Below are 19,539 nucleotides of genomic sequence, written 5' to 3'. Positions count from 1 at the left end.
ACAAATAGTTTGTTTGGTGCATTCTGTGCTGCAGTTCAAAACAAGACATTAAATAAACTACATTCATCATTCACTGGTATATTTATTCAACATTATGTTAAAATTATGTATGTCATCAAAAAGTTTAAGCAAAGCCAGCCGACACATTTTTAAATGTTTTGGCTGAATTAGATCATTTTAATCCTGGATTTAGATTTAGATTTCAGATTTCAGATTAACACTTGCAAGATGTCTTGTTCTGATTGTGTCTGTGAATACAAGAAAAGAAACGGTAGGAATAACGACAGATGTTAATACAGTACATATAAAGCAATGCAAACTTTATTTTAGGGTCTGAAAACCTGCAAATTTTTTTACATACATACTCAGTATGTTAAAAGTTTTAGACACATAAGTAAACCATGTTCTTCGTTTGAATTGTTTAGATTCTCTTTCATACGTAGGGCAAAAGTCATCAGAAGTGGGAAATTAAGGGAAGAGCCAAGTCAGGATGACAATCACACACACACACACACACACACACATATACAAACACATACACACAAATCTTTAATAATCTGTAAACTGTAACCATTCAAGATGTATCTTGAATATTTAAAATCAGCATAGCTATCAGGAGACACGATAGCTGCCGTGTCCTGATCCCGATAAAAGCGTGACGTTTACTCCTCCATCAGCGCCCAGGCCTCTTCAGCTTTCATGTAGTACTTGTTGGCCAATCGACCTTTCATGGCCGCCATCGCAGCTTCTGCTGCTTCCGTAAAAAGATCACCTACAAGGAGGGACGTTATGAAAGGTTAGGATGCGTACCGTGTACTGTGAAGCCCGTTTAGTGATTCTCCATTCAGACCTGCTCTCTGAGGGTCAGCATCCAGCGAGAAGCCTCCCTCCATGTACATCTCCGCCTCTCTGGCCAGCAGGAGGTAGCGAGGATCGTCTTGAGTACCGTCAAAATCTCCTCCTTCGTCAAAGTCCGTCATGTTCAAGGCACTGTCGTACCAATGAAGCGCTTCCTCCCAGTCCTGCTTCCTGGTTAATAGAGTAATAAAACCCAACAATGCACAAATCTTCAGAAAGAAAAGCTCCTTCTATGGAGCGTGTGATCATCAGAACTTTTGGATCATGATTTGTCTTCCCTGACCTATCAGCTGAAAGCCGGTCTCCTGTATCGAAGGCTTTGGCCACGATGATCATAGAAGATCTGTCACCGGCCTCAGCAGCCTGCAGGAGATACTTGAAGCCCTTCATGCGGTTTCCTGCGTTGTCCTGCAAACCATAAAAAACAAGAAGAAAGTTAAGACAATAATTACACAATTTGCGTTGAAAAAAAGCTGAGGGGAAAACAAACGGCAACTACCTCGACCTCCATCTCCGGCAGGATGTGGTGAGGCAGCTGCATGTAGCACTGGCCCAGGACTATGATGGCCTCCAGCTCTCCACACAAAGCAGCTCTATCTAGATGGAACATGGCCGAGTCCTGGTCCCACTGCTCGTTCTTCTCGCAGAAGCGACCCGCTTCGTGGTACCGCACCATCGCAAGGTGGACCTTAGTGAGAGAAGTGATGAAGGTGAAGCTAAGCATAAAATCACCAGAGTCTCCTAAAATAAAACCCTTTTGGCAGATTAAAACCCTGAATGTCTAGAAAGACATTAAGGCCTTTTCAGGATTCCTGAAAGGTTTTTGGTTGCATGAAATATAGCAACAAAAACATCTGAGGAAAGTTCAAATATTGTGTAATACTAAGTGTTCAAAGTGCACAAAATGTAAACTCCAAAAAGTCAACTTGTTAAAAAAAAAGTGTGAGCATGCAAAAGTGAACAGAGAGGAAAACATAAGGTCCATGAAAATCTTGGGAAACAAAAAATATGAAATCTTCAGAGGAAGAACTTCAGTCTTAATTTTCTGACACTAAACTTTTGAGAGCATTTTTTTTTTTTTACCTTTCCAAGGATGGACTGTCCGATCTTCTTCTGCATCAGAGCACTGAGCCGCTCCACCTCAGTGGCAACACAAGAAGATCTGTGGACATGAGCGCGAGAAGAATGGTAGAAGCTCCACTTCTCCTCCGTCAGCTGAGTGGGAAAAAAGACAGTAAAGAAACATCAAGGACAGAGTATGAACTACCAGATGAGAGAAACTATATAGGATGAGGGTAAAATCCAGTGCAAGAAACCACACTCTCAGGGATGTACCCATCCAGTCAGCTTCAGCTGCAGTCAGCTCTGGGCTGGAGGAGTATATCCCTGCTGGTTTGTCACTCGGAAAATGCAAAAATCACATAAAGCAGCAGGAGCGAAGACATAAAGACAAGATAACGAGAATCATTAAAAAGAAAGTGAAGGTGGTGAAACAGAGGCAGATGGTGTTTCAGTTCTCAACTCTTGATTTCTTTGTATTTTCAAATAAAGGAGGGCCTGGAAATGGTCAATGTTTCTGTAATCAGATGCTCAAATCTCAACCGGAGACTCATGCTGGCCAAAGCAACAAGACCGCACAACAATGCAAAGGCAGGCGGGGGCAGGAAGCGCCTGGTTTTTGCAGCCTCCATGCAAATAATCACCCCTCTGTTGTCAGGACTGTTACAATTTACGAGCACTGAAACTCTTGGAGGAGCTACCATCTTCCTCTAGGAAGGGAACACAAAGAGAAGGAGGAGGTGAGTGAAGAGAGGGAGGTGAGGAATGGATTTCAACGGGGGGAAAGAGTGAAGAAAACAGCGACGAAGAAACTCAGAGGTGGGTTATTTACTGACGGCGGGTGAGGATGAGATGTACAGTTTGCCTATGTTTGTTTACCCGTCTGACACTGTCCTCATCCGACTCAGAATACTGCCTTTTGCAGCGATGATGGGCCTATATGACAATACAACATGCATTAAAACCCCTGCAGTCAGGAGGAAGACCAACTCAGTATGGAAAAGAGCGCATGTTAACAGAGGAGGAAGTAAGCGCCAGACAAGACATGTCAAGGTTTACGTTAAAGATAATACAGTCATATATGTTTTACTTCTAATTTTAATATATTTATTGAACATATTTACACATATTAAGTCTATTTGGTAAAAACTAGACAAGGTAAAACAATCGTTCATCTATATATTAATCAGGCGTCAATGACTGTTTCTTTTGGGTCGTATTGCAAACAAATCAGACTTTTCAGGCTGAAATGACGTCAAATAAACTTTGGATGGAACTTTTACCCCGTCCACGTGGTCGTTGGGGTCGCCTTCGCTCCTCCTCTCGCTGGGGTAGCCGCTGTCTCCGCCGCTATCAGGCTCCTACACACACACAAAAATACATCACACAATAAGACAGAGCCTTTGCGGTCACGAATCCTCAGCTGTCCACACCTGGACACATGTGTTTTTTACATAAATAACTTTTCAACCACTGTTTTATCCTAGCAGCAGCCTCCACAGATAAACGCCGCAGTTTCTTGAATGGCCACAAGAGGGCAACACACCCATTAACCTAAATATAAACTTTACAGCTGTAATAAAAATGTTTACAGCCAAGTATGGAACATTTTAAACCTCTTAAGTGAATATACCAAACACATGACAACTAAATTTAGATTATTTTTTTTTTACTCACTTATTTAAATTAAATTAAAGCATAACTGAGCATTCAGGAGAATTTTTATTGCAAATGTTGAAAAATAATAGGCACTCCAAAAAGTATAAATTCTATTCTGCTGACTTTTTTTTTTAGTCCCTTTCATTGAAGTTAATGCTTTAATATTTGTTAACAGCTTCTACTTTTGTTTTGAAATCTTTGCATCGATTGTGATTTTTGCTCACCTTGTGTTCACCTGTGTGGTAATTGTGACATCTTTCGATTTCATTCAGTCCAGTAAAAGCTGAGCCTGCAACATGTAAAACATTTTCATTGAGAAAGCCCTTCCACCCACTAAATTCCATTGAATATACCTTTATACCTGTGCTATATGTGATAAGGTGTTCAGGTACGTACTGGGAACAGCCAGCGGGGAGCAGGGGAGGATGAGGGGGGAGCAGGGAACCGAGTCCACGTCGCTCATGCTCTCGTCTGCGGACGACGTCTCGGACATTCGGGACAGCAGCGGCGGCACGCGGCTTCCCGACATGGTCCGAACACGGGGAGATCCGCAGACCTCCTCGCAGCCTCTCAGAACCGTCTGGGCAGACTTCTGGAATAAATCAAGAGTCTAGTTTTAGGACTGAAGGTCAACATCCCACAAGTATTTCTGGTCCAGAAACTGTTCTTGAGGCTTTTCCTGCAAGGTTTATTTTACAATCCTGATGTGGAACACTTCACATGAACACTTTTCTTTCACTTTCTGCCACTGTTTCAGTTTCATATTTCATTATTTTCTGAACAAAAGTGACTTTCATTACAGGAAAAAAGTTCCTAGAACAAAAAAGTCCCATTTATAGCTTAACGTGGTCAGAATGAAATACACTGTTTTGCTTATTTTACTATGAAAACCACTGGAAATAGTTTCCTTAAATTTAATATGAGAAACCAAAAACAAGAAGACACACTTCAGTTTTGGAGTAGATCCAGGAAAAAGAAGGAATTTAGGGTTAAATTCAACATTAAAAGAGATCTTTGGACCCTGGGGGGTTTTATTCTCTCTAAATGCTGTCTAGGGGTTAATGTGATGAACTTCCACAGATACTTTAAGCCTGGCCCCCCTACTGATTTCTGTCCCTGCCTGAGTCTTTATTTATTATCATGAATATGCTAAACTTACGAGCAGTTTGTTGGTGCAGTCCAGCTGGGACCTCTCGGCAGACGAAAGGTCAAAGGGCGTCAGGCCCATGCTCTTGCAGATCTTGTTGCAGAGATGAGAGTGAAAGAACAGCGCCATGCCTCGCACACCTGCAACACAGTCGCGATGAAGACGAAGCTTCTTGGAGCGTCTCAGTCAGACGTCTAGCAGCGGTAAATCACCTAGATTTCCATCTCCAAAGTCGGTCCCCTGCTCGGTGTGGATCTGTGGGTCGGTGTACAGATCCCCCACGCCTTGGATGTCCACCACTATCAGCTGGTGGCCCGATCGCTCGAAGGTGAAGTGACTGAAGGCCTGATGGGTGCAGAGGATCGGAGATTAGGTGACGGTTAGCTGAGCGCCCGTCACCACCACCAGCAGGCGCCGCCACTCACCTGTGGAGTGAGCCGAATGTTGTCGTCCCTCACAAAGCCAGAGTTGGAGTTGTATTTGATGTACTTGCCCTCGATGTAATGTTCCAGGTGGAAGAGAGGTTTACCGGGTCGGTCCTTCATCTCCACCACACACATCTGCATGATGTCCACCTGAGGAGGAAGAGGAGGAAGAGGTTGCTACCTCACTCAGGACGCTTCTGGTATAAATGGTGGATAAAGATCACAAAAGCAGATCTCCGGTACCTGTTTCGGAGGTCGATGGCGGCTGTACTCCTCCCCCCAGAGTTTGGCCTCCATCTGCAACCTGACGTCCTCAAAGTAGACGCTCCTGTCCACCGTCTCCATGTAACTCTTGGCAACATAATTGGACGCCGACTTCCAGTTGCTGCTGTGCGAAAAGTTTGACAACTTCTTCCTGGCGGGGAAATCAGGGTGACAACCGTTCCGATCACTTTCAAAGCCGAAAACCACAACTCCAGAATTAAGGTGAACACGTTTTCTAACTTTGAGGGAGTTTGTCGGATTTAAGCTGTGGTTCGTGTCAATCTGGGTGGGGGTTGATGAACGTACAGGTACAGACATGAGGGTAAGAAACCCCCCCGGAGGTGAACTGATGGATGCGGAGAAGAAACTTACGTTCTGAAGCACTCCCTCATGGCCCCCCTCCCAAAGGGCTGTGAGAAATGAAGCAGAAATAAGTTCGACAAGAAACACAAAAGAAACGAAACACGTCTTCCTCTCGAGAGCGGCTGTACCTGCGCCGCCATCTTCAGGTGGACCTGGTCTTGAGCCCATTCTCCTGTGATGGCATTGTACCTGCAGAGACAGAGCATTTAAATTATGAAGAACGGCATTATGGGAGTTTCTTTTACACATTTTAGTTAACACATGCAGAGGGAAACTAAGAGAGCGTCATAAACAGACCTTGTTGAAGGCTAAACTTAATCTATCTGGAGGAAGATAAGATAAGGAGACTTTTAAAGTTTACCTTTTTGAAATAGCAGCAAAAATGTTGTTTGACTTTTCCACTCTCGCAAATGCGGACATTTCTTATTGTTTTTTGCCTTTTTATAGACTAAATAAACGCCGTGCATTAAAACTACAGGGTACTCTCCACATTGTTGGCCTCACAAGCCCTTTTCACTGAAATGAACCCTGAAATAAATTTGAACAAGATGCCTCCCCAGATTGGCTTCCCAGTCCAGATCCACTTCCAAACTCAATGGCTCCTTTCCTGTCACACGCTCAACCCTCTTATTAAGTTTCATGAAAATCCAGCTGGCCGGTTTTTGTGTAATCCCACAAAAGAGACGCTGCTTTGTTTCTCATCGGCCGACGGTCCTTTGGGCTTCCTTACCCAACACAGAGCTGAGCTATGACCGCTCTCTGCAGGGAGGAAACCTGCTGCGTTAAAATGGCACAAACTGGGCCTGGTGCAAGAACCTAAAAGTCTGGATCACTTGAAACAAAGGCGGTTAACAACACGTTATAAAGTCTGATTGCAGAGGCGCCCAAGTTCCCTTTGGAAAAACAAGGAGAGAAGCTTTTTGTTCCAAAATGATTTAAGAGTTAAAAGACTTCATGCTTCCAGGATGCGTGTGTTTGTATGCGTGTGTGTGTGTCTTGGCAGGTTGTATGTAAGTTAACAAACACTATGCATGAATTGTAGGTGCGGCTGATAGTCTTCCCGGTTGAAACCCGAGAGCTTTACAGCGGGTCCAGTTCCATTTCCTTTAAGTTAGGATCTAATCTCAGCCGACAAAACGCTTCGAAGAGAAAGAATCCCGATGCTCGACAAGGTCCGACTGCAGGAGGGGAGGATATATGTGGGTAAAATTAGCACATGAAAAGAGAACGCAAGTCTCTCTATGGCTCAAGCTCTGTGTGTTATGTAACACACACACACACACACACACACAGAAACAAAGGAATGTATTTTCTTCCTGTCTTTTTACCTGACCTGACCTTTGGAAAACACCGCCCACTCTGGGTATTCTAAACGGCCCCATAGTCGACATGTCGTCCGCAACAACTTAGTATACAGTTCAACTTCGACTTACAGCGAGATATAAAAAGATCCGCGGGACGCCAGAGGTTCATGTTCCCACTGAAGGGGCAGCGATGTCAGCCGACAGTGGAGATTTAGCACCGCTGGCCCGGGACAGTCGATGTGGTAATCTGTCAACGCCAGCTAAATCTAATGTTTGCGTTGAAGCTGGTTTTATCTGGGTCAGCCTGCATGCCGTAAATATTTTGTGTCCCTTGCACCTCTTTTGTTGAGGAACCCCGGATAGCTATGACTTGATCACCCAGTATTAGAACGTTAATTTTCACGGATGAAACGGCCGCTTAAACCATTTTTTTATTTGACAAATTGCAAACTTGAGGAAAATAAACGAGCCTCCAGACTGTTTTAGCATCTTTCAGCTCCTTGTTTTGATTCACGGCCTCAGCTGTCGAACCAGGCGTTACATCCAGCACCTCCAAGGGTCGGATGTCACACCTTTCACTGACGTTAACCACAAATATCCGTGTTGTGTTTACACTCCTTGAGCAAAAACAGAATTAATGAAGCTTTTAAAAGCCTAATTACATCAAAATCTGGTGAAATATAATTAAATCACAATTAAAACCTGCAGGCTGCTTTCGTACTTTTACTCTCTGTAGATATGAACATCAGTGGCACAATTTTTCCAGCTTTGATCAGCAGAAATGCCGTGAAAACGGTCCATCAGTGCAGATACCTGTAACGGATGCAGGATTCCGTCTTGATGTCCTCCAGGTGGAACTCGGCCCAGGGGTCGGGCATGGCTTTGGCCTTTTCAATCGCATGTCTCCATGTCTCCTGTCGCAACAAACAAATGTGAGGAATTAGCCATACGTGTTGTAGTTTACTCACTTTTTCCGTCTGAATTCCTGCACTGCGCTCATGAATCAAGTAAATTAGTTTAACATTAAATCACTGAACACCTTCCCTTTAAACCCACAGTGCAGATTGTTCACCAGGAGAAACACGCCAATGCAAACTGAAGCTTCCATAAAAGGAGGAACATCTTTAGTGTGTAACAGTGTGCAAATAAAGAAGAAGGGAAAGAAATGGAAGAAAAGAAAAACCACAAAGAGGAAAGAACAATGCTTTTAAAACCCATTAAAACCAAGTGAACATGAAATATGAGCTGTGAGCGTAAGCCTGGCGTTACGTGGATTAATTCCCGGAACTCCTGTTCCATGACGACTTAAAAACATGAATGTGATCAGTAGTTGTGCTACATTCAGTTCCCAATAGGAATCATCCATCAAGTGTCAGCGGTAACCCTAACCCTGACCTAACCCGGGCTGCACAGCAGCATGTCTCCCTCGTACGCCGGCCACTGTTCCACAGCCGTGAGACGCGTTTATATTTAGAACGAAGTGTCTGGATGAAAGGTCGTGTTATTAACTGATAGAGTTTTATGGGTTTGTGATGAGGAGCAGACCTCGTTCTGCAGACACTGATAAATATCATAGAATCCAGGATTTAGTAGTTACATCTGAAAATTCTCCAAACACGTCAGAACTAAAGATCTAGGGAAATAAAAATTCTAAATTTCCGGTGTTAGATGTGAGATTAAATTAAATACTGGGATATTGTTGTTGTGAATGAAAGGAGGAAATAAAAGAATTTTAAAAACAAGACAAGGGAGGAAGAGTGGACTACAGAGCTGACATGGGACAGGGAGGCGTGCAGATAGTCACGTATGAAGAGGGAGCTGGAGGAGAGAGAACTGGATCTGTGACATACCCGTGCGCTCTCAGACAAAACCTTGTACGACGGAGGTTCTGCCGCTGTTTCGTGTTCATTCTATGCAGAAAGGTGGAAAAAAAACGGACGCCGTTTTGTCAGCAAACAAGAAAACACGTATTTAACATTCACATCACATCCATGATAAAAACACATCAGAATTATGAAGAGGCGGCTGGTGGACGGCCGATCCGGTAAGGACCTAAAATGAACTGATGATGTTTATGATCAACATAATCACACGAAAGGAAAAACACAGTCTGGTACTTCCTGTTTCTTTAGAGACAGAAAAGTTAAAATCATGAAAACAATACGAGCTAATCAAACTGTTTCTATGCGTTTGTTTGGCTCACCTTGAACACAAAGTTGCTCTTAGGGAGAGAGCCGGACAGCTGGCGTGTGTAAACCCGATTCTTCAAGTAGTTGCAGATCTCTCTGGCGGAGTCGTCCAGGATCGGGGCGATGAACTCCTCTTCATCGTCACTGTCATGGGCATCACTAAGGGAGGAAGCCCGCTGGTTGGGGACGCCACGTTGGGCCGGGGGTCTCTTGGCGCTCCCGTCCTCTTCCTCCATACTGAACATCAGATCATCCTCCATGATGTCTGCTGGTGGAGAGATGTAACCAGACGTCAGGCGCCGTGGGAGATAAAGACAGACAGCTGAAAGGAAGTAACAACACTCACATCACTTTATAACTGAGGCCTTCAGTGTGTTTTTGTTTTTTTTTTGGTAATTGCAAATAGCTGATAAAGATGATTTATATAAAGATGGTTTATATACTATATAAACCTGCAGGAGCTTGAATTATTTACCTACCAACTATTATCTGTGGAAGCCATGTTAGTGTGTGGTCACAACCACCGTCACGACTGCATAGCTGTGCTGTGCCATCCGTGCATGTTTTTATTTTGCACATAGCTGCACAGATCCCGTGTAATTTCCACAGACACTAAAGTGCATTATAGATTTATCTTTTTTTTTTTTTAAGCAGATTATCACCTTCTGTTCTGTTTTAATCTGAACCGATCGGTTCCACTGCAACCAGGAACAACAAGAGTTGTGTTGTGCAGAAAGTAGCAGCTGGCAGGAGGCGAGGAATGCGAACCCAATAAGGTCAAATAAAATTCTGGTAGAACGTGCAGTGGAATTTGACGTTACTACAAGCTGCAATGCGATATTCATAGAACTGATCTACCATTAAATGCATATTAAATAAATAATCTCCTAACTCCAGGCGCAGACACACCTTTAATGAGTTTATCTTGACAGGTCGACCCGTCACTTCGGTCCTCTTCTGTGTCTCAATGTGGGTTCGAATCTCGGAAGGACTGTGGCTGTTTAACGCTCCACTCGGATAAAACAAGTGTCGGTTCCGGTTCTCCGGTGGGTCCTGACGGTCCAGGGACGAGCCTGGCGGCGGGGAAGCAGTTCCAGAACGGTCCACCACGGCAACGTGAGCCTTCTGCACGTCCACACACTGGAGCGTTCGATAGCCACGCCTCTGATGCGTTCGCGTTCACAAAATATAAAATGTACACGGAACAAAAGATGTGGGAGGAGAATAAAGTTCGGACGCAAACTGCAGGAGGGAGACCCTTTGATAGACCCAGAAGGCTCAGAAGCTATGGATCTAATATCGAGGGATCCCAACAATTGTTGATTTATAAAAAACAGTAATATTTTAATCATTTTATTGTTATTTTTTGTAGGATATTTCACAGCACATAACAGAAATGCGGTAGCTAAGATTGCCGAAGAGCATTTGAATGCAGCCGTGGATAAATTATGGCTACCATCACTGTCTATAGCTACACTGTAGCTATGTGCATTAGCATCATGTGAGCGGTGGCAGTTTGGAATCCTACTACTGTGAAGGCAGGCCTTAGCATTTTTGTGCCTATGATTGGCTAGTGTGTTTAGGTTGCTTAGTGGGATTGGTCAAAAGTAGCCATTAGCGGCGATGATTGGTTAATAAGAGGGGACTGAGTTAGACAATCTTAGTAGGCATAGGGGGCGGGCTATGGCGTCGCCATAGTACGAATCTTACATCGGCTGCCTGTATTTCACCAGTGTCACGACAAAATAAGAGTTTTGTCAGGGATTTTAATGTCGATGCATAAATCATTTAACCAGCAGCTTTAGAGCATAGTGAGAAATGCAGGTTTATAAAAGTCAGCTTGGACGTGTTAGCGGTTGTTACTTGTCTCTGTGAGCTAAGGGCAATTAAACTAAGCTAGTGACGGAAACTTCACACGTCGATCATTTTTTATCGTGGATCGACATCAATGATAATAAACATTTTCACAATTAGTGTTTACAAGCTTCCCTGTTTTTATATGTATTGCATGTTTTATATAGTGTCAGGCTTACATTTACGATAGACATGGTAGCGTGGCCGAGTGGTCTAAGGCGCTGGATTTAGGCTCCAGTCATTTCGATGGCGTGGGTTCGAATCCCACCGCTGCCATTAATTTTATTTTACTCTTTCCCCACCATGTGGGCCCACAGGTCAGCATTTACTGTGTACATATTCTGCTTATGCTTTCTACTTCTTCTGCTTTTCCTCGTACTTTCGTACTCAGATGAAAAGTGGCATTATACTTTGATCCCTAAAGTGCAAGTATTTCTAAAGTGCAGTTGTTTTGTTATGTCTTTCTTTGATCTGTTCTTACATTGCAGCTGCTATATTTATGTTGTGTACTGTGACTGTATGTATATATGAATCTATGTATTTACTGTAAACAGATGATGTATGGAATTTGCCTCTGGATTAATAAAGCATATATCTATTTATAGTCAGTCACTTGTTTGATATGTAGACAAGCGTTTAACTGCAAACAGAAGAATAATAATACCACAAAGATATTAAGATAACTTTTTTTATGCGCAATCCAACAGTCATATATGTATACTGTATATAAATATAGAAGTCACATAGCACTCACATTAACCACAATGCATGCAGTTTGGTTGCCATCAATTTTTTAGTAAACAGCAGTATTAATAACGAATATTACAAACAATACTGTAAACTTCTCAATCAGGAAGTATTCCGTCTCAAATAATAAATTCAACTTAATGAGTGAAAATGGAAGAGGAGTGTCCTGCTGGTAGAGCCCTGAGCTGCAGCATCCCTGCCTGACATTGGCAGGGAAATGTTAGTGTCTGTGTACCCCAACAAATATTTTTAAAAATATATGACTATGATTCATTAAATTTAATGAATACACTTTTTTAAAAAACTGAACAAAATTACAGTATATAAAGATGATCAATATCTAAAGTTACCCTGGTTGTATTAGATTAACTTTTCTGGATCAGTCCCAGTAATTAGATCAGATTTAAATCGGCTTATCTAGACTTTAAATTTCTCCTTCAAGTATTGAGAAGCCACAAACTGCATCTTCCTGATGGCCAGCTGGGTATCTTCAGGGGAAATCCCAAGGTGCCAGACGGCCCGAACTGAATTTCCAAAGTGGGGAAACATGAGGACTTGTATCCCCTGTCCCAGCGCCGCCTCCTCGCCCTCGCCAACCTTTTCCATTCGAGTGCAGAACTCAGTTGGACTTAAACCTGGCTCCCGTATGAAGAAACGCAGGATGTTTGTCTCCACGGTAGTCATGTCCAAAGCGAACAGAGGCTGGCCAACGTCGAGCACGGCTAGGTCGGACAAAAACCAGAAGTTAACAGCCGTGACTGTGATAACTGACAGGTAACCGTTTCATTTTCAAATACTGAGCTGACCTTGAGCAAAGGTTTTGACATTGCAGTGGTCCTCTTCCATCCTCCCAACGTTCTCCAGCAGAGACAGTTTCCCAGCTGCTGCTAGTATGCCAATCTGTCTCATCCCCCCACCCAGGGCTTTACGGCACCGCACCGCCCGGGATATGAAGTCTTTGGGTCCAGCTAGCATGGTTCCAGCTGGGGCTCCTAGCCCCTGTCACACACCAAGAAATAATTGAAATTCAACAGGATTGGTTCTGACTTTACTCTCTTGCTGAGAGCAGAAGGAAGTCAGAATATTATGCTATTGTAAAGCACTTTATGCTTCAGCTACCTCTATGAAAAGTGACTGAATTTGATGTTTTGTGTTGCGTGTGTCTCCGCGCGTCGCACCCCTAAGTCTGCTGGGAAAGGCTACAGCAACCCCAATGACCCACGAAAGCTGAATAAGTGGCTAAGAAGATGAATGAATGAATGTTGTGTGTGATTTCTGTAAACCCACCTTAGACAGACACACACTGACGGTGTCTACATGCTGCAGGATGGTGGATGGATGAACACCCTGAGCCACGGCGGCGTTCATCAGCCTCGCTCCGTCCATGTGAACAGACAGACCGAATCGATCCGCTAAAGCACGAACCTTCAAGATGAATCCAAAGATTAAGCAACAATTAATTCTGTTTTCTGATGTCATAACGCTTGTACAGAACACACATACACACACCTCCTTCAGGAAGCTCAGAGGAAGCACACGGCCTCCCAGTATGTTGTGTGTGTTCTCCACACATATGAGACGTGAACGGGGGTAATGGGGGTCAGGATAATCGTGGCGGATCTTGGATTCCAGCTGCTCCAGATCGAACGTTCCATCGGCAAGGTTGTTAACTGTTGTGGAGTGGACGCCTGCCAACTGTGTCAAGATCACACACACACACACACACACACAAACACACAGTGGGTGCAGAATGGAGGAGATGCAAGAAGGTCCAGCTGGTGCACTCACCTGAGCGGTCCCTCCCTGCTCATAGATGTGTATATGGGACAGGTCTCCGAGAATGACCTCGTCATCCCGCTCCCTGCAGTGCACCATCACTGCCAAATGAAACGCAAGAGAAAGATGAGCGTTCTGGTCTCAATCCATCTTCTTTACAACCATCTCAAATTCAGCCACTGTTTCACTTCATGGGTCTGCTGGAACCTATCTCAGCTGACTATGGGTGAGAGTTGGGGTACACCCTAGATAAGTCGCCAGCATATAGAAAGACAACCACTCACATACACACTAACATCTAGGGATAATTTGGAGCACATGGTTTTGGAGGTGGGAAGAAGCTGCAGAACCCTGAGAAAAACCCACGCAGACATGGGGAGAACATAAAGAAAGGAAATCAGAAAATAATGAGCAGCTCACCTGCAATGAGGTTACTCATGGTCCCAGAAGGAATGAACAATGCATCCTCCATCTGGAACGTATCGGCTGCAATCTTCTGTAACTCTGCAGAAATTAGATGATCACATACAGGAGAACCTTGACATATGAGCAACTCAGTATAGAAGGTTTTCAAGATTGTGTTTTCTCGTGATTTTTGTGTTTCTTTTTATAATTTAACATTGATTATTTAACTTATCTATAATTAATTATGTACAGGAAGTGTATGCATGTCAACTGGCTGATAAAAAAAATGTTTTGTCACAATTGAGAGGGCTTGGGAGTTATTTTGACAAGGCTAGAATGGTTTAAAATTGTTTTAGTTATGTTAATTGGGGAAAATTTCATTATATTGTTTGATTTACGCGCTAAGTCAAGGAACGGATTAAACTTGTATCTCAAGGTAGTCCTGTGCTCACTTATCTGCTGCTATACAAACAGTCATACCACCACAATTTAAACATCTCAGCACAACAGAAAGTACAACAGCTCATCCCAAAATAACAGCTACTTTTCTGGAGGAAGACGAACTAAGCCGATGCTGAAAGAACACCCTCATACAGCAGAGCATGGCGGTGGCTCGCTGATGCTCTGGAGCTGTTCTGCTTCTTCACACACCTGCAGCCTAAAGAAGGACAGATGGATTCCATCAAGGATCAGGAATCCAAGAGGGAAAAATTCTCCATCTTGAGGACGATGAAAGTCATGGGATAATAATCTCAAGATGACCTAGAGGGCCACCAAGGACGGTTCCAGAAGACTGTGTTCTGTGACAATCGAGGGTGTCACTTGACTGGAGCCCTCCAGAAACTCTGTGGGTGGATCTGAAGAAGTGGACTGCAGCACAGTTACATTACATAACATATATATTCATTACATAATGGGTTAAGGATGGTGGTCATCAGTCAAACACTACAGCAGTCAGTAAAGGTAACATGTTGTGTTAGAACACATGTAATACCTGCTTTATTTGAACAGCTGTTAAAAGGCAGGTATATGATGTGGTTTCAATAAATTTGCAGGATTAAAATTTTGAAATAACGAAAACACTTATTGGAGATCTGTTGTGCGTGATTTCAGTTTATCTGCTCCAAAGACAAACAACAATTCATCCATTTATAGAGAAAAGTCTGGTTTGATTGTAACTTTTCATTCAACAATGTTGGGCTTTAAGCCTTTTACCGTTTACTGTCGGGTCTTCTCCCATCACGTCATCGCCCACCTCAGCCTCCGCCATGGCCCGACGCATCGCCGCCCCGGGTTTGGTCACCGTGTCGCTGCGGAGGTCCACTACCCGTGTCCGAGTCGAGCCATCCGGCCCGGTGTTACCGGGTTTAAAGCTCTTGTGATACCCCCGCAAGGAGTTTCTTCCCATCATGGCGGCGCCTACTTCACGTGTACCGATCAGTTTACCCGAAGATTTCATTCCATGACTAAAGAGTTTATACAAAACTCTGCCGGGAAGTGTTTTCACAGACATGATAGTGCGTCCGTCTGAGTGCAGCGATGCCGTCGCTAATGAACTTTGGATCAGTCCCATTGCCAAATCATCGATCACAAGGGAAGTTAATGGATGACCGATCCACCTGCAATCATGCACTGATCAGTTATAACCACTAGGGGGCGCTTGCCTATAATATTACTACAGCACAGTAAATTACATCAGCAGCGACAGCCACGTCTTCAATGTTGGATCAATCATTCTGAATCAGTTATCAACGCCTCCAAGGAATATTAACAGAGTAGTAGAGGCCTCAAGGTGGCGCTATTATCATTATTTTCGGACCTGCTATAACCTTTCTGAAGGAACGACAAATCAATGTAATCCATTACAACAGATATGTGAATTTGTCTTCATGTATTAGACTCATTTTGGATTCAAAAATTTCATTTTACTATTTAAAGTGAAATTTATGAAGATGCAGTCTCTAGTCGTGACTTTCTGATCAGATGCATTAATAATCCAAATTAAATCAACAACTCTAGGCTAAATAAACCAAAGAAGAATTAAAATCCTAAAGAAGAAATAATACAACAGCCAGATTACTGTATTGCAATATGGGTTGTCATTTTACTGTATCTACCATAGTTGCGTCTATCACTTGTTTTAATTACTAATGAATTAGATTTACTTCTGTGATCAATGCAATAATTTATTTAAAGCATTGCAGTACTGCAGTATTTGGATAGAAAATCCCATGAATTAAAAAAAATCGTATAATGTTTTGATTTTAAGTGTTGAACATATTAATAGAGTACTAACTTAACCCCAAAATATAGAAAAGTATTAAATAAATTAAATATCAACATAAAGACGTAGAAAAGATGAGTTAAGTTAATAAAAGATTACTTTATTGATCCCAAAAATGGGGAAATTCAATTGTTGCAGCAGTAAAAAGGTGTACAATAGTACAGTAGTACAGTACAGTATAAGTCTTTCGAGAAGAACACACTGGATCATACCTCACGTCCTGAGTACATCCTCTTCACTAAAAAAGGCAGACCGGTCTGCAAAGATAATTACATCACTAATGTATATTTAAAATGAGAATGTGAACCTGTCAATCAGGAAATTAAGAAGTGTTCCTGCCTAATTCAAGAATGCATCTTTACGAAAGAAAAAATAGAAAAGGAATATCCTGCTGGTAGAAGCAAACCCTGAGCCGAAGCATTCCTGCTTGACTTTGGCTGGGAAATGTCAGTGTTTGTGCACCGAAAAATACCAAAAATAAAATATAAAAAGAGGAAACGATTCATTAAATTCAACTTTTCATGTTCAAATTATGAAACCCTCAGTTGGGATTTTTTCAAAGTGAGTTTTGACTCATTGTTACATGTAACAAACAAGTTTTGAAAATATAAATTCAATGTATGTACCGGTATTATAAAGACATTTTTCAAATATAGAAATATGCAAAACTTATAGAAACATAAACAAGTTGATTTCCAACTTCAAATAAGTCCTTACACAGAAAACTGCAGAATTAATTGGATAATTGTAATATATGAATTGTTGTTGAAATAGAGCCAGTGATGCATGATGGACAGTTAGTGGACATGTGATTGATCGGAATTTCCTCCAATATAAAATCAATATATGAAGAAAATTGTGCAATTGCATTAACAGCTTAGTGGGTCCAGCTGTTGGTTTTTTTTGCCCATTTTGGTGTCACTCTTTTTTCTTTTCTTTGGTTTTACTTGCAAAAAGATAAGATTGTACTTAATTGATGGCCTTGGGGAAATTACATTCGCAAAGCTTACTAGTGACGTGTACTGGACCACATCAACCTTTATGGGACGCTGCCACTTAAAGGCAGGGAGAGAGACAAAAGAGAGGACAGGTCAGTGGGGAAGGGAGGTGGTTAGAAAAAAAAGGAACTCTTCACTACGTTTCACCGGCGTAATGAGACTGACAAAAAAGCCCCTTATTTCTAAAAAATATTTGCACAGACATGTAATGGAAATTTGTATTGTGTGTGTGCGGATGCAGCGGATGATTCCCCCGGTGCGTCGGCAGGCGATAGACGGGGCGGGCAGGCTAATGGTAGATGAGCATGGTCAGGCTATCATGGTTGATGAACCCCAGCCGCAGCCAGACCCCGAAATTTCGCGAACCTTGGAGGATTACACCTCCGAGGAGGTGGTTCATTTAACGTCTCGTTTCCGGCAGAAGCCGGACGAGCCGCTAGACTTGTGGCTAGTGCGCTTGTTGGATGAAGGAGGGTCGCAAGCGGAACTAGACGAGGGGGACGGGATGAGATTTGCAGGGTTATCACGAGATACAGCAGTAAATGCGTCGTATCGACAGCTAGTACGCGATCGCGGAGCAGATATGACGACAGTTCTTGCTCTGTACTCGGATGCTATCCGCGAACAGCACCCCCTGCCCTCGGACTGGCCTCTGCTAGACCGAATGTGGCATACCATCCGTGAGGGGATGCAGCGATTATTGAGGCTCTGTGTGCGGGAGGCATTAATGGTGGGACTGGTGGATGACGTGACTGCTTTAGCTGTCCCCAAAACGGTGAGGGACATGATGATAAAGACCTCACCCCCCCCATACAAGTCTTTGGTTTTATCCCTCATGTTGGGATCACCCGATCGCCCCATGGGTGAGATTCGGAAAATGATGGCGGAACTTGGGTCGTTAGGAGACTGGGACCAGGCTCCTGTTCGATACCGAGAAGACAGACGGCGCGTCCCCGAGCGGGAGCTGTCTGTGCGTGCTCTGAGAGCCCCCATGTCCGGCCCCTCTAGGCGGGATCTGTGGAAGGCATTGATAAGATCGGGAGTCCCCGCATCTGAGATAGATGGACTCCCTACAAATGAGTTGAGGAAACGCTATGCTAAAAGAGGGTTACAAGTACATTGCATGACAGAAATAAATCAGTTCGGGCAGCTTTTGAAAACCCTAAAGGAGTTAACCACGGTAACTCCCTCCGCTCCTCCCATGGAGGACCGGAACCGATCCCGTCATTCCGGCATGAAAAGGGAGGAGTCAGAGAGTTCAGATTCAAGGGAGGAGTCAGAGTATTCAGATTCAAGGGAGGAGTCAGATTCAAATCACAGGTTAGTGAGAATCGCTAAACGGAAGAAGGGGAAAAATAAGGGCAAGCGTAAAGCGCACCTTTACCCCGACTTGACTGATTTACTGCTTGATATGTAGGACCAAGACAAAAAAAGATTCTTTGCCCCAAATGGGGCAGAGAGATGTGCAATTGTGTCTCTTATTTCTCACTTACAGATTTAAATGTTCGAGGCTGAAGTGACGACATGGTCACAACGGAACTCATACACCATGAAACCGGAGGACAGCCCAGTCTACACAGATGCTATTGGCATCCCATGTGGAGTTCTAGATGAGTATAAAATGAAAAATCAAATTGCAGGTGGACAGGTCCCGACCAAGTCACTGAGCAAACTGGAACTGCAGTCCGGTTGCTAGGAAAGGGGGACACGTGGTTCCACATCTCATCTACCAGACCAGCCAGATCCGACTCAGGATCTGCTCTTCCTCCACCAGCTAGTGAAGGTGCCACTCCAGACCCTGATCTGGAAACAGAGGTTGCAGCTCTTGCAACCCCAGAGAGTTCCTCGGCTAAGGCAACGGCCTCAACTGAGGACATCGTGTGTTGAGTTGTTGAGGACGTCGGCTGTTTTGGTGTGAGTCCCCAACGGTGAAATAGAGAAGCATCGAACGGGCGGTGAGCAGACTGGAAATGCCCCCGTCATTTCAGAAGGCAGAGCGGGAGGCCCTATTGGCGCCCGACTCCAACGTGGGAAACACCGCTGGCATCATCCATTCCTCTGCTGGAAAGGGGGGCCAGCTTTAGTCAGTGAACATATAGGATACATATAGGATCATCACACTGAGGTGACCCAGTGGGGCCACGTCTTCAATTGGTAGTTACACACATAGGTAACACAACACTTATTGTTTCTTATCTACACTTAAG

At 43.6% G+C, this 19,539-nt stretch overlaps 2 protein-coding genes and 1 non-coding gene across 11 annotated transcripts; 1 reads left to right on the top strand and 2 right to left on the bottom strand.

Moving 5' to 3' along the window:
• Positions 1-66: 66 nt before the first annotated feature.
• Positions 67-10,436, bottom strand: eef2k (eukaryotic elongation factor 2 kinase). 7 transcript variants are annotated; one of them, XM_068305921.1, is made up of 19 exons: positions 10,178-10,436; positions 9,283-9,590; positions 8,930-8,989; positions 7,893-7,993; positions 5,904-5,964; positions 5,785-5,822; positions 5,392-5,563; positions 5,149-5,298; positions 4,936-5,068; positions 4,736-4,863; positions 3,973-4,168; positions 3,801-3,865; positions 3,201-3,278; positions 2,797-2,853; positions 1,942-2,073; positions 1,358-1,546; positions 1,142-1,266; positions 851-1,029; positions 67-772 (listed from the first exon to the last, which is right to left on the bottom strand). In XM_068305921.1, the coding sequence occupies exons 2-19, from the start codon at positions 9,526-9,528 to the stop codon at positions 663-665; spliced, it is 2,220 nt and encodes a 739-aa protein (XP_068162022.1). In that variant the 5' UTR covers positions 9,529-9,590; positions 10,178-10,436; the 3' UTR covers positions 67-662. The 7 variants fall into 7 exon arrangements, with proteins under 7 accessions (XP_068162022.1, XP_068162019.1, XP_068162021.1 ...); XM_068305918.1 differs by lacking the exon at positions 2,797-2,853 and adding an exon at positions 2,562-2,627; XM_068305920.1 differs by lacking the exon at positions 2,797-2,853 and adding an exon at positions 2,562-2,627 and having other exon boundaries at positions 9,283-9,536.
• An 880-nt stretch (positions 10,437-11,316) lies between these two features.
• trnal-uag (transfer RNA leucine (anticodon UAG)) lies at positions 11,317-11,398 on the top strand. The gene has a single exon. It is a non-coding gene; the product is annotated as a tRNA-Leu (tRNA).
• A 423-nt stretch (positions 11,399-11,821) lies between these two features.
• On the bottom strand, positions 11,822-15,588 carry LOC137588555 (uncharacterized). Of its 3 annotated transcripts, XM_068305696.1 has the most exons (7): positions 15,266-15,588; positions 14,066-14,149; positions 13,658-13,746; positions 13,379-13,564; positions 13,157-13,294; positions 12,676-12,868; positions 11,822-12,591 (listed from the first exon to the last, which is right to left on the bottom strand). In XM_068305696.1, exons 1-7 carry the CDS (start codon positions 15,561-15,563, stop codon positions 12,287-12,289), a joined length of 1,293 nt encoding a protein of 430 aa, XP_068161797.1. In that variant the 5' UTR covers positions 15,564-15,588; the 3' UTR covers positions 11,822-12,286. The 3 variants fall into 3 exon arrangements, with proteins under 3 accessions (XP_068161797.1, XP_068161795.1, XP_068161796.1); XM_068305694.1 differs by having other exon boundaries at positions 13,379-13,746; XM_068305695.1 differs by having other exon boundaries at positions 13,157-13,564.
• Between the last annotated feature and the right edge of the window lie 3,951 nt (positions 15,589-19,539).

The sequence above is a fragment of the Antennarius striatus genome, chromosome 21 (assembly GCF_040054535.1).
Source record: "Antennarius striatus isolate MH-2024 chromosome 21, ASM4005453v1, whole genome shotgun sequence".
NCBI classification, from domain to species: domain Eukaryota; kingdom Metazoa; phylum Chordata; class Actinopteri; order Lophiiformes; family Antennariidae; genus Antennarius; species Antennarius striatus.
This window is presented reverse-complemented; position numbering and strand designations above follow the sequence as displayed.